General features: G+C 34.5%; 1 protein-coding gene across 3 annotated transcripts in view; it reads left to right on the top strand.

The window, feature by feature from the left end:
• Positions 1–15,576, top strand: part of CNOT4 (CCR4-NOT transcription complex subunit 4) — a 116,305-nt gene that overhangs the window by 20,761 nt on the left and 79,968 nt on the right. For all 3 annotated transcript variants that reach the window (XM_031939119.1, XM_031939117.1, XM_031939118.1), the window contains exons 3-6: positions 10,090–10,287; positions 13,086–13,172; positions 14,140–14,241; positions 14,680–14,805. In XM_031939119.1, coding sequence (XP_031794979.1) covers positions 10,090–10,287; positions 13,086–13,172; positions 14,140–14,241; positions 14,680–14,805 — 513 coding nt within the window. The remainder of the gene's footprint in view (positions 1–10,089; positions 10,288–13,085; positions 13,173–14,139; positions 14,242–14,679; positions 14,806–15,576) is intronic.

Here is a 15,576-nt window from a genome sequence, read left to right as displayed (position 1 = left end):
CTGTGAAACAATCCAAACATTCTGGAGAGAAATTTGGAATTTTTTGCCCAAAGCTATAAAACTGTGCATACAGTTTGATCCAGGAATACCGCTACTAAGTCTTTCTCTGAAAGAGTTGATAAAAAACAGGAAAAAGGCCCACAAGCTCATTTTGTGGTGAGAAAGAATTGGAAATGGAAGAAAACTCATCAGTTGGGAAATGGCTGAACAAGGTGTGGTATATGAAGGTAATGGAATCTTACTGTATTATAAGAAATGATAAGCAGGCAGATTTCAGAGCATCCTGGACTTACATGAGTAGATGCGGAGGGAAGTGAGAGGAACTGGAGAATAGTAATAAGCAAGATTGTGTGATCAGTTTTGATCAACTTAGCTCTTCTTGGTAATAGTCATAGACAGTTCTAAAAAACTCAAGATGCAAAATGCTGTCCACATCCTTAGAAAGAACTATGGAATCTGAATGCTAATAAAAACATACTATTTTTATTTTTTTGTTTTGTTTTGTTTTTTCTTTCTTGTGGTTTTTTCCTTTTCTCATTTTTCTTTCATAACATGACTGATGTGAAAATTTGTTTAGCATGCTTGTACATGTATAATCTACATTTGATTGCTTACTATAATGTCTGGGCTAGCTCTCTGGAGGGCCTCAGGATCAGTAGTCAGGATCAATCAAAGACCTTGGTCTTTAGGAGAAGAAGTGAAGGAGTCAGGTAAGCTGCCACTCCGCTCATTAAAGATGAATCCTGGACTCTGGAGTCTGAAACCTGAAGTCTCCTCTCCTCGACGAGCTGTGGCAGAGAGAGTCTGAGCATCTCCCTCATCCCTCAATCCTTGCCTCTGATTACCTCATCACAACATATTCAGCAGTGCCAATCATGAGGAGAGCCATCATATTACCATATGTTTATAGAACTACTATTATACATTGAGTAGATATTTAGCCTTAAGTGCTCTGTTGTCTTTAGAGTCAAATACACTTTTTCCGAGTTCCAGCTCTTTATAGCTTACCATCTTGGAGGGAAAGTGGAAGGGAGAAAAAAATTGGAGATCATATAAAAGTGAATGTTGAAAATTATCTTTGCATATAGTTGGGAAAAATACTATTTAGTAGGGGAGAAAGATGTGGATTAGGGGAGAATAAGTTGGCAAGTCTTTTTTCTAAAGTAGAAGGTAAGATCTTACATGGAGAAGAGAGGAGTTTTTTAAAAGAAGTAAGATATGAGAGAAAAGAGAAGAGAAATTTTGGAATGGCTGTAACAGAAAGTGAGAGGTTTTTTTTTTTTTTTTTTTTTAAAGACTAAGGGAGTTGCCATGCAGCATTAAGGGTGGCCTGGTGGAGATTAAACCACAAATTTGAAATAAACCCTGTTAAAAAGGTTGTTTAACTTTTTTTTCACCTTCCTAGGATTTAGAATGAAGAAAGTTGATTATTCTGAATTGGAGTTTGGCAAACTGTCAGAGAAAAGAAATTTGAGAGAAGAAAATAGTGAGTTAATCAATTGGCCAGTCAAAAAATCACTTCTTAAAGAGAAAAGTGAGACCAGAGCAAGTATGATAGAGAGGGGAGAAGGATTGATAGTGACAATGAAGCTGAAGAATAGGGACAAGAGAAGACAAAGGGAGAGATGGAAAGATATGGAAGTATGATCATAAAGAGGGGTTTCACAGTTAGCTTAGTTATGGATGAGGATGAAATGAAGGAAATGACCATTTTTTTGTAGATGAGGTTTGAACATAGAGCCATAAGACTTATTAATTAATTGAGACAACAGAGTGTTCAAAGGGACTTGAAAGCACATGTCCACATGTGTGCTGTGTACTCACACATAAGGGCCCTAGGGTGGCTTTGGAGAGGAAGACTGTGCTAGAAATGAATTTCCTTGAAGAGGGAATATTCCAGTAGTGTGTAATCTGAGTGCCAGTAAACAAGTAAACAAATAGGACAGGACCTCAATAGATGGATGAACTGAACTCTGAAGAAGCTGTTGTTGAATATTGGTGGCAAAGCTGGTAGATTGTCATCATAACATTGGGAAAGATTTCCTGATCAGTACTTAACTTTTAAAGGATACTTTAATGAAGACATTAGCTTGGATTTGGTGCGGGACTCCAAACACAGTGGGAACAGGGGTATAGTTCTTGGGTAGCAAAAAGATATTTCTCATCATATGGTTAGTAAATAACTGATTCAGTATCCTCAGGAGGTTGAACCCACTTCTGGTTAATAACTTCATCCCAAGATGGTATTATTTGAACACCCCTGAAAGATATAATCCTACCACTCAGCTTTCAGCCTCATAAACCCTGGAAGCACTAGTCCTAGCCTTACCTTTAGTACCCTGAGGCACTGTGATAGATTTGAGTAGTCTTTCTGCTAACTTCTGGAGTTTGGAGATCAGAAATCAATTCTTGGTGTTTTAATCCTGATAGACTGAATCCACACTCAATCTGCCTAATTTTTACTTTTCAAGGGTAATATGCAGAATACTATGAAAATAGTCAAGTTTAGCTGTTTTTGATAGATGTACCAGTGTTATAGTGATAAAATTACGTAAACCCTGACGTATAAGTAACCTGTAAAAATATTAACACATGCATGACAAGTGAAAAAAGAAACCGTATTGAAACATATATTATTTACTTTCTTTGATCTAGTAATTACATATCAAAATAATGTCTACAAATAGATTTAAATATGACATACTTTTTTATTGATTATTGTATGAGGAATTATTGTTATAATAGTTTGGAAGAATATCTAACCAATAGTAATAAACTAAAGGAATCAGTTTGGGTTGAATGCACAAGTTGAAAACTTTGCTGCTGCATTTGTTTCTTTTAAAAATATTTTTATTAGTCATTTCAGTATACAAAGAATAAAAAGGCTTTTATGTGAAACTAAACTTCTGTTATAGATGGTCTTTAAAAAGTGTATATAAATGTTAACAAGGTAGTAATAAAATTATTGTTCATTTGTGCCCTTCTTTTCCAAAGAAGTTCTACATTTTGTTTCATGTACTTAAAAAAATGTTTTATTTTATTAATGTCCTCTTTTTTGCATCTGTTACTAAATATTAACTATCCCTTGTCTTTTCTTGTAACAAATAAGGATAGTCGAGTAAAACAAATCAACAAAGTAGCTATGTTGGAAAATATCTCATTCTACATCTTTAGTCTATCTTTCTCCCCCCCCCCCCCACTTATTGATTTCTCTCTTTCATTTTTTACATTATCAGATATATTTCTTCCAAAATTCTTCCCTCTCTCTCCTTCCTGAGTCATCCCAAATAACAAGTAGTATTTTTTTTAAAGACAAAAGAAAAAAAGAAATAAGAGAAAACTTGATTAGTATCTTGAGGAACTCTAAAAATATGCACAGTGGCTAATATGTATGGACTTCCCACTTCTGCAGAATAGGGTGAGAGTCCCTTCTCATATATATTCTTTGGAGTCATATTTGCTCTTTATAATTTTGTAGCATTCCCTTTTGGGATATTTGGGTGTGTGGGGTTATTCTTGTTCTTTCCCTTTATATTATTGTATTTATATACATTTTTTTCTTGACTCTTCATTTTATCACATTAAGTAGATCTTTTTGTATTCATTATAGCAGTCATTTCTTACATCATAGTAATATAGTAACATTTCATTACATTCATGTAAAATAGTTTTTTTAGTCATTGTTAACCCAATTCTTGGCTGTCAAAAAATATTACTATAAATATTTTGGTGTATATGAACTTTGCTCTTGCCAGTGTCCTTCTTGGGGTATAACATAATAGAATCTCTAGATTGAAAAATGTGAACATTTTAATAATTTTATTTTCATAATTCCAAATTACTTTCCAAAATGGTCGGGCCACTTCTCAGTTCCACCAACAATATGCCAATGTGCCTATCTTCCTAATTCCTTTCTGGAACTACTTATTTTCATCTTTTGCCAGTTTGTGAGATATAAATTAAAGCCTTAGGTTATTTTCATTTACATTTGTCCTACTATTAGTGATAATCCATCTTTACTTTCTGGATTTTTTTTTCTGCTGGGTATCGGGGGAAAGTTTCAGTAGAACTGATTTATTCAACATAGTGACAAAAAAGTTGACATGTTGCTCTGTAGAAAAGGGAAAAGTTCAGTAACTTAGAAGTATTTTAAATCTATTTTGTCAGATGCTTAGATTTCATACTATTTAGATTTCATGCTAGTTAAAAAAGTCATAAGTTTTACTTCCTAGAAGTGTCTTCCTTTCTACTACTCCATCCACCTGCTTTTCTACTTTCCTGGGATGATGAGGGAGCTATCATTATAGTTATTTAAAGTTTTACTTCATTTTAGGACTCTATTTGCACTATAATCATCTTCATATTTTTCTCTTCAACTTCACTATTACTTCATGTAGGACTTCCCATGTTGCTCTAAATTTCTCATATTTGTTGTTTCCTAATGTCACATTGATATTACATTTATATGCCACATTTTGTTCAGTTATTTCCTCAATCACTGAATGCACATTTTCTTTTCAATTCTTTACTACTTCAGAAAGTACAACAATGAATATTTTGTTACATATTTGGGATATCTGGCAACTTCTAACTGCACCATTGGTTCTTGGTATATATCATCTAATTCAGAGTAATTATAATAACATTCATTTTGTTCTATTGGTATAACCAGGTAGCTCTCTCAGACTTATTTATGAAATGTATCAACTTATTTTCTGCCTTAATAAAAAAAATACCAAGTTCTTGAATAAGGTCTAATTTGAGCCTGAGAAGAATATTGTATACTTTGTCACTGATATTTAGACATCTGAAGGTGGAAATGGAAATACAGAGGGGATTAAAAGTTTTGTCCAAATTTACATAGCCACTTAGTAGCATATTATCTAAAGTATTGTGGTTCCCAATCCATTCCCTTTCTACTCTATCACTGTAGAGTAATAGCTTCTTTTTTTTTTTTTTCCCTTAATTTAAAATTTCTTTAAATTTATTTTTATGTAGCTTGTTATTCTTTTGTTTGGATTAAATATATAGAATATTGACAATAATAAGTTTTCTTTTCAGTAGACTGTCTTGAACTAGCCTCTATATATTCTTTAGAACCAACCAAAAAATTAGATTATGAATTAAGCCTTTGGGATTTTTATCAGGTGATTGACATAGTTTTTGGCACATAATTCACTTAAAAAACTGGTAAGGTATCTGACGTTTACATCAGAAAGCATGTTTGTGATTCTTGTTCTCTTTAAAAACAAAAATCTAATGTCTGTAGAGTGCTTTAAGGTTTGCTAAATACTGTACTTATATTATCTCACTTGATCTTCAGCACAAGTCTGGGATGTAAATGCTATTTTACCCCCATTTTACACATATGGAAGTTAAATGATTTTCCTAAAGTCCTACAACTAGCTGAGATGGAATTTGAAATTAGTTCTTCTTGAGTCCATATCCAGCACTTACACAGTGCAGTTTTTAAAAAACTAAGTAATGATAATTATTTTATCATAACTTTCAAATACATACATCTCCTGACTTTAAATGTATATATTTCCATGAAGAAAAACTATTTTTTTTCTTTGACTTTCATTAGTGAACCAAAAAGACTGTCATAGAAAATACTTAGTTGAAAGCTTATGTTATGGCATAGTCATTTACAAGCTATATCTACTTGCACTCTTTTCCCTCTTCACAATTGAACCCCTCCTAATAGAGAAAAACAGCTGTATGGAAAACAGCTGATATAGTTTTTGCCTCTGACACTTATGCCATGTTTCATTTGAGGTTCAGATGGTAGATAATTTTATGCTGTGCATTGGTTTTGAGAGTACTTCAGAAGAATTACATCACCTGGTAATTGTAGTTTCCCCTTAGTGATTAGATTTTTTCCTTTCTAACACTTTAAATCCTTGCTAGTTAGTACTTTACTCTAAGACCTTTTTTCCCTTTTTGTGTCCAGTGCCCTTTACAGTAATAACTTCTCTACTGCATTTGAATCTCTTGAGTATATTTCTAATCTCAGGATCTTTTGGGTGCATAATTTAAAAATTTCTATATTATAGGTTACAATAGTCACTTAGTTTCGAATTTAGAATATTGCTTATTTAAAGCGGGACATAAATTATTGAAAACATACATAATTGTTACCTCTATTGTGGTACAATCCTAATGCTTGATTCCTTAATGTAAATGTACTAATTGCTTTAATTATATTTGTGGTGTTTATAAGATACTCAAAACTAAGTTGTAATAAAGTTTTAAAATAAAGAAAATTTGTTTCAAAATAGTAGTATTTTCCAAAACTGACAAAAAGTGATAAATTTTGTGAGTGGCTCAACTACTGGAGAATTGCAGAGGTTATATCAGTTACCTAAGCAACTTGATTTACATGCCTCCTACTCCAGGGGCTACTTTTGACTCCTTTCAGGAGTATACTAAGGAGGACCATTGGACTAGAAAACTTGAGATTAATTTTAGAAACTGAGAAGAATTTATGCTTTTAAAAGTAGCCTTTTTTGGATCAAGAATTTTGCGGAGTTTTCTGAAGCATTCCATTCTACTTTGTTCTCGATGGCATTGAATTGGCTATGAAATAAAGTGAATGTAATTCTTTTAAAAAAAAAAAAAAGGATTTTTTAAATTAACTTTTTTTTTTTTTTTAAAAAAGTATGAGGCAGTTGAGGTTAAGGACTTGCCCTAGTGTCATACAGCTAGGAAGTATTAAGTGTCTGAGGTCAAATTTGAACTCGGATCCTTCTGGCTTCAGGGCTGGTGCTTTTTCTACTGTTCCATTTAGCTGTGAAATAATTCTTCAAAAGAGCAAACAAATGGGTAAAAATTGGAAAGCATGATAGGGAAAAGGGGTGAAGCAAGTTTAGTTAATACAGCCTGTGGAAGGCTGAGCAAGATAAACAGTAAAGTGTCTCCTTTGACATTATATACATTGATCAAAACAGGAACGTTCTTGCAACATTGTACAAAAAAATTGGTTGATGTTTGGAAAACACTTATAAAAATGACTAGTCACCATCTCCCAAATGTTTGTTTTTTTTTTTTTCTTCTCCTAATCTCTCTTTGTATGTTCTAATTTTCCCTCATTTGTCAAGTAATTATTGTTCCCATTGCCACTGTATGCCATTATATGGCACACAAATATTTTGTTGCAAAAAATTCTTTTAAAATTTCTTACAAAATTTAAGATCGGACGATTTAAAATCGTACAAAAATTCTACAAAAATTAAGTTTTAAGTACTTAATCATTTAAAATCTCTCCCTCCCCCCCATTACATGTAAAGATAGTTCTCAACATTTGTCTTTGTAAGATTTTGAGCTCCAACTTTTTTCTCCCTCCCTGCCCTTCCTCCTTCCCAAGACAGTAAGCAATGGACATGGACAGTCACATTAAACATGCAAAAATTTCTTTAACCTTTATTTGATCCTATCATCTTCTCAAATCATTATCTGATCTCACATCACCCGCTTTCTCTTTTTCACCTCCTTTGTATTTTAAAAAATCTTTTGCATTGTTTTTTGTCTCTACTTCTCAGTTGAAACTTCTTTCTCCAGGTCACCTGTGTTCTCTATATTTTGTCTGATGATCTTAGTCCTTGTCTTCCTTCACTTCTCCATAGTGTTTGCCTCCTTCTGGATATTCTCTCCTCTCTAGTTTTTTGTGAAACTACTTTATTGTAGCTCTTTTCAGATGTGATTATTAATTTTTGGTCTCTGTTATATTGCCACTGTCTGTATCTGATCTTCTTTTTTAAGTAAATAGTCCTGGTCCTTCTCATTTTTTCTCACTTTTTTTTTTGTGCTCTTCTACTTTGAGGATTTAGTTATTCTCTCTATACATGTGATTACCAAATCTATATATTTACTATCCCTTATCTGTCTTGAGTCCTAGTTCTGTATATGCAGTTTGCTGTTTAAAAAATCTCCCCTAAGGGGCAGCTAAGTGGATACAGTGGATAGAGCACCAGCCCTGAAGTCAGGAGGACCTGAGTTCAAATATGATCTTAGACACTTAACACTTCCTAGCTATCTGACCCTGGGCAAGTGGCTTACCCTCAGTTGCCTCAGGGAAAAAAGCCAACCAAACAAAAACGCCTTTCCCTGGATATTCCATAATCATTTAAAATTCATCATGGCCTATATAGCATTTTTGCTTCTCCCCTTTTAACTTTCCTGTTTCTTTTTCAAGTACTACTGTTTATCTAGTCCCTTAGGTTCTTGATCTTGCACTCATGCGTGACTGTTCATTGTCAGTGAATTTATAATGTTTTAAATCATGTCAGTGCCACTTCTTCAACAATGATCACAGCTACCACCTTCTCTCTCTACCCACAGTTCCCCTAATGTAGGCTCTCATTAACTCTCTCCTGTACTATTGCAGTAGCTTCCTAATAGGTCTTATATCCAGTTTCTATTTTCTCTAATCTCCACACAGCTGTCAAATTGATGTTGCTAAAGCATGGATCTGAACATATCACTCCCCTTTTCCCCAAAGCTTCAGTGACTCTCTGTGCCTGTAGGATAGAATACTACCTCTTTTATTGGTATTTAAAGTTCTTTACAACTTGGCTTGAACTTTGCTTTATTGATTTTTTTTTATGACTCCTTTCCCACATTTAATCTGTTTTCTACAGTCAAGTTTCTGACCTAATCTTCATCCTTCTTGTCCTCTGTACAGTTTTTGATACCATCAGTGTTCTTGGTATTCTCTTCCCTGTGGGTTTTCAGTTCCCTCACTGTTCTCTCCTGTCCTTTTCCTACCTATTTGGCCAAACCTGCTCAGTGTTCTTGGCTGGATATTTATCTAGGTTACACCCTCTAGACATGGGGTCCCATGGCTTTTTTATAGATACTTATCTATAATATAGATAATTTTTTAAAATAGTTTTTTTTTTAAATAGATACTTATTTAGCTCTGTCTTCTATCTCCAACTGAATGAGCTCATTACTTCTTCCTCCTAGTTCTACTCTCAAACTTCTTTCTTACTGACTGGGACCCCATCATCTTCCTATCTACTCAAGCTTGCCACCTGGTTATCATCCTTGACATCACCTTTTCTCATCTTATCCCTATATCAAATCTTTTTCTAAGTCCTGTCAATTTTGCCTTTGTAACATCTCTCACATATGCTCCCTTTACCTTTGGTTCCTTTCCTCTTCTCTCCTCCTTCTTTCCCACCCTCCCCCCCAGCTTCTGGGTCTGTACTTAGGACAGAGGATATTCATAGAGGGATTAACAAATGTTTATTGACTGACGTTGTTGCCAAGTTGGCCTACTTGCTATTCCCTGTATATGATATCCCAAGTCCTATCTCCATGCCTTTCCACAGCATGTTTCACCAAGCTTAGAAAGCCTTCCTGTCTCATTTCTTCTTGGGATTCCTATCAGAGTGAGCTTCTATCGCTTCCCTATACCTCTCTCTCTTTTATTTTGTACATCCCCTCTTTTTATTTTTACTATGCATCCCCTCTGTAGAGGAACTCTCAATTTTGTGTTTATCTCCATGGCACCTAGTGGAGTACCTGATATGTAGTGGGGCTAGTAGGTATTTAAGAAATACTTTTATTCATCTCCTATTTTGCCATTAGAGCTGAAAGGAGCTTAAGGTATTATCTAGGCCAAATCCTTCCTTTTTCAGATTAAGTGACTTGCCCAAAGTCATCAAACTAATGGCAAGGTGGTCAAGCTGCTGACCATTGCTAGCCCTGCCTATCTTTAGAAAATTTAGCCTTTTCTTTTTAAGTATGTGGGTGATAGATGTATACATTTGTTGAAGTACTTAAGCTGGGGCCCTGTGATTCTGTTCTTAATGCCCTTAAAAAGCTGTAACAATGCAGTCTTGCAAATTAAAGAAATTGGACCACTATTTCTTTTAAACTTTTTAAAAATTTGCTTTAAGGATTGATCAAAGGAAATTGCCTGAGATGAACAGGTGTGAGTTTTTCTGATAAGTTAAAATTACTATTTATCTAGTCAGTTCCAAAAATAGTTTAAAAAAAATTAAATAACATATTGGCTCCTTTAACTTTATCCTGTTCCAAGTTACATTTGTGCTAACCACCATGTTTGCATCATGATTAAAGCCATATCCAGAAGACCCAGCAGTGTATAAACCACTCTCCCAGGAAGAACTGCAAAGGATAAAGAATGAGAAAAAACAGAAGCAGAATGAAAGGAAACAGAAGATATCAGAGAACCGTAAACACTTGGCAAGTGTACGTGTGGTACAAAAGAACCTCGTTTTTGTGGTAGGACTCTCCCAGCGTTTAGCAGACCCAGAGGTAAGCAATTTATAGATCTCGTGGAAATAGTACTCAACAACCCATATGGAATGCCCATAGTTGTTTAGATATTTAGTAAACAGGTAAACATCTTAATAGGTAATTGATTTAAATCAAAAAGAATTCAGCTTTTCCCATAACTACTTTTAAGGAACATGTACCATAATAGAACTTTCCACCTTTGCTCCTATGCTCTGCTTTCTTATTTTTCTGTAGACAGAATTAATATGCTGATTAAAAGCAGCATTTCATTTATATGAACTTGTTGTAGCTTTTCAATACTGAATGCATCAGTGATCATCTTCCCTTTTTATTCCATCCTCTACCTGTTCATGGTAGGGAAGAAAAAGTAGATGAACAAATAAGATTCCTTGTAGAATTGTCCCTGTTGTTGCTTCCTTTCTTATTTTACTGTTAAGGCTAAAACCCTGAGAAAGAGCCTTTGGTCCATTGTTCCTCCTCCCATGTCATAGTTTGCTCAGGTCTTGATTACCCTCACAGATGCTGCAGTGGATAGAATGCTAGTGGGCCTAGAGGAAGACCTGATTTCAAATCTGGTCTCAGACTGGGCACTGGACAATTCACTTAATCTTGTTTGTCTCTGTATTTTTTCATCTGTAAAGTGGTGAAAATGATAGTCCCTACATTTCAGAGTTGTTGTGAGGATCAAATGAAATGATAATTAAACTGGTACATAGTAAATATTATATAAACACTAGCTTCTATTGTTGTTATTAAAATCCCATAGCACCTTGAAATTGGAGGATCATGGAAGTAAAAGTTGCCCTTCTGTATTTGTCTTAGTCAGATGATTGTATTGATTTGTGATTTTTAGTGTTATAGAGATTCTCTACCTCTTTTTCTGTAATTCCAGGTTGGTGTGGTGTGAGCGAGGGGTGATCTGCTACTTTTGATTTTAGATTTGCACTTAGGGATATTTGAGTGCAGTAATTATTTGAGGGAGGATGAGGGAATGAAAATGGAATATTCCTCCAGGTTAGCTAACAAGAGGGAAAAATAATTTTTTTATTTGAGATGCCAGAGGCATTGAGGCTCATTGGACCCAGATAGACATACTATCCATGAAGTTATTCCAAATAAGGGAGACCTTTCAACTGGTTTTAGGTATGAAAACAAAATGCATCGGAAAATTAATATCAGTGGGATACATTCCAGTTTTCTACCAAGTGAGGAGAATGATCATATGTTATTCTTAAGGGAGCAATTCCTTATAGAGGTATTCATATATGTATGTATGCATGTATTTTTCCCTCCAGAATTTTCCATGTGAAACATTGACTCAGATTCCATAGGTTAGGGGTAATAAACTCCTTATATACAAAGATCCTAGCAAGGAGTTATTATTCATATAGCTTAGTTAAATGATATTATATATATTATTCATATAGCTTTATTAATCCTGTATCATATGTATATGCATTTATATATACTATGTCATACAGTATTATATAATAATATTTTAAGAGTCTTTGATAGTACTTACATTTACCAAAATATTAGAAGCAAAATCATACTTTTTAAAAATCTTATATAAATGTGGGATACATAATGATGGTGTTATAGGAGTTAAAAGTTGTGTTGGCCTTGCTACATATTTAGGCTTTGCTATATGGAAAAGATACCTAACAGAAAAATCCAAAACCAGAATAGATTTCTCTAGAAGTAGTTTATTCTTCCTTGCTGGAAATCAGTAAGTAATTTGATGTAGAGTGAATGAGAGAAAGAGGGGAAAGAGAGAGGGAGAAGGGGGGGTAGGAGAAAAAGAAGAGAGGGGGAGAGAGACAGAGGCAGGGAGAGAGGGGGAGAGAGACAGAGGCAGGGAGAGAGGGGGAGAGAGACAGAGGCAGGGAGAGAGGGAGAGAGACAGAGGCAGGAGAGAGGGGGAGAGAGACAGAGGCAGGGAGAGAGGGGGGAGAGAGACAGAGGCAGGGAGAGAGGGGAGAGAGACAGAGGCAGGGAGAGAGGGGGAGAGAGACAGAGGCAGGGAGAGAGGGGGAGAGAGACAGAGGCAGGGAGAGAGGGGGGGAGAGACAGAGGCGGGAGAGAGGGGGGGAGAGACAGAGGCGGGGGAGAGAGACAGAGGCGGGGGAGGGGAGAGACAGAGGCGGGGGGAGGGGGAGAGACAGAGGCAGGGGGGGAGAGACAGAGGCGGGAGAGGCGGGCGGAGAGACAGAGGCGGGGAGGGGGGAGAGAGTGTGTGTGTGTGTGTTGTGTGTGTGTGTGTGTGAGTGAGTGTGTCTGTGTCTGTCTGTTGGCCAGGGGTGTGTGTGAAGTGACTGTGCTTTATAGGAAAGTAGTATAAAAAGGATGCTCAAGTAAAGCATAGATAGATCTTATAATACCACCTTCGGTATACTACATTATCCTACTAATACAAGAACAGGTTTATTTTAAGGAGAAAAACTCCTTTAATATATCAGTTTAAATTGCTGAATGCTTTTTGTCCTGAGATTTATATTTATACTTACAATATGGCTAGTACTTGATTTTCTTTATCAATAACTCTTGTCAAAGATGAAAGTTAAAAACAAAACCCAAGTACTCTCCACTTTTAAGACCATCCTCCCCTGACAACTATGGTTTTTCCATATGATTTTTGATAATAATCACATTGGATAATTGTTACACTTGTAATTTGGGTTTGATATCATTTCATATAAACTTTGTAGTATATGCTAATTTTTATTTGTAAAAGTGGAGAACATTGGTATTTTTAATTTTTATTACCTTTTTGTAGTGATATGAACACATACCATTATATCTTTTTTCTCTTGTAGGTTTTAAAACGACCAGAATATTTTGGGAAGTTTGGTAAAATACATAAAGTTGTCATCAATAATAGTACATCATATGCAGGCTCACAGGTAACTAATTTTAGGGATCTTTATCTTTTTTTTTTTTTTTTTTTTTTTCTATTTTTTTCTGTTCAAACCTTTGTCATAACATAGGCTACTAGTCATTCTGTTTCCAAAAGGTGATAGTTCATTATTAAAATTTATTTCATTTTTGAATGATTAGTTTGGGAATTTGAATGAATGGATGTTTTGGTTCAGAGATGTTAAATAGCACCCTCTATTGGTGTACAATTATTTGTAATGGGATCTACACCTAAGTATTTCCTATTCATTAACAGCAAAGATAATGGGGGGAAAAAAGTTCAACTTTTTTGTTGCAATTAGCTTAGAATACTTCTGCCAACTAGCACAGGCTTTAGACATTGAAATTTTAATAATGTTGGTATTAGGATAGATAATAATTTTCATTTTTAAGATTTCATTTAAGATGCCTTATCTGTTTTTATTTTATGTGCTTATGTGGGGGGGAGTTGGAAATTATAGTCAAAGTTATATAAAATTTGGTATAAGAGCCGCTTTTATTATATCTGAAAATTTTATTTAAAACTTAAATCAAGACCTGTAATTTTAATTTATTTTTTGCAGATCAAATGACATTGACTCAGATTCCTATGTAGAGCATAGTCTAGATAAAGATATGCATATTATATTGAACAGAAGAAATACTAGAGAAAAAAACAGTACTCAATTTGGAATTGAAGGCTCTGGGTTCAAGATCTTAATTTTGCCTATAGTGTGGCCATAGGCAGGCCATTTAATTTTTCTAGGTTTAAATCAAAAGGTTGAATTAAATAGCTAAGTTCAAAATTTCTGCTTTTAATTGGACTTTTAAACTTTGTTTTGACTGAAAATTACATTCATTATTTAAAGTTTTTCAAATAAATTGTCCTAAATTCTTTCTTATCATTGTAATAGAAATCTTTTGTTATTGTCTTGAGTTAGTATTTGACAGTGGGATGGGATGTTTTCACTTTAGGGTCCAAGTGCCAGTGCTTATGTCACCTATATCCGGTCAGAAGATGCTCTCAGAGCCATACAGTGTGTCAACAACGTAGTAGTAGATGGCAGAACACTTAAGGTAATATAAATTCTTTTTGATGACCTATTTTTTTGGGCCAAAATATAATTTATTTACATATCAAGTTTCAAACCAATGTGTCTGTTGTAATTCATTAATGTTTTAGCCTGACAAAGGGTAATCTAATTAGGCAATTGCTAATTTCTACAGGAACCTTTTTTGATAGAATAATTGTGAATCGGGTCTCTATCCTTCACCCCCACCAAAATTATTTTAACATTCTTTTAAAATTTTGAGTTCCATTTTCTCTCCCTCTTACCCTTTCTCCCATCTACTGAAAAGGCAAGCAGAATCAATGTGAAGTCGAGCAAAACAAATATCCATACCAGCCAAATTTCTTATGGAATCTTTTCTGAAGTATACCTTGGCATATGTTTTTCAACTTGTATTGTTGTCCTTCTTGTGATCTTCAAATCTTTTCTTTTTTTTTTCCGGCAGGCTTCTCTAGGTACAACAAAATACTGCAGTTACTTCCTAAAGAATATGCAGTGTCCAAAACCGGACTGTATGTATCTACATGAATTGGGGGATGAAGCAGCTAGCTTCACAAAAGAGGAAATGCAGGTAGTAAAGCAGTATGAATTGCCAGCTTTCCAGAGAGATCAACCCGTAGTTTTTATTTTTTGTTAAATGATTTCCTTCAAAAGTAGAAATCTATATTTTAAAAATATGTAATGTTGAATAATGTTATCAGCAAATTGTAATCTTAGTAGGATGTCATGCCCAGTAGTTAGGTTTTTTCTTATCTGTGTTTTTTTACATGGTATCTTAGAAAATATATCCATCAAGATAGGGAGTTATATAAGTTCTCTCTTCAAGTGTTCATTGAATTAGTATCCTATGAAAAAGTGAATTGAATGCTTAATGTCCTATGTTCTTTCACTTTTCCTCCTCTCCTGTCTCCTTTTAATTTATAGTATAAATATTCTTTAGAAGTGAAAATCTTGAAAAGACATCACATTACATGAGGATTATACCAAAATATAATGCTGTACTTCCCTATTGTAGATGAGGACTTCAGATTTGTGGCTGTGGACTTTTGCAGGAATACTTCTCTTTTAGAAGGTGGGGGGCATTCATTGCTACCTTTCATTCTTCACATCAACCTAGAGCAAGTCTAATTAGAATGAAGAGTGTATTGCTAATTTTCATTGAGAAAAGTTTACCTTCTTTGACTTTGGAATTGCAATTTAAATCCCTCCATAAAAAAATCTAGTACAATCTTCTTATGTTGTCTTTGGGATCTAGAAGCAATATTAAAAATGAGTCTTAGGAAAGTTTTCTTGGATGGTATCCAAAGAAGACTTGCTGATATCTAGATTTTGCATTATAAAA

Source organism: Sarcophilus harrisii, chromosome 5 (genome assembly GCF_902635505.1).
Source record: "Sarcophilus harrisii chromosome 5, mSarHar1.11, whole genome shotgun sequence".
NCBI lineage: Eukaryota > Metazoa > Chordata > Mammalia > Dasyuromorphia > Dasyuridae > Sarcophilus > Sarcophilus harrisii.
This window is presented reverse-complemented; position numbering and strand designations above follow the sequence as displayed.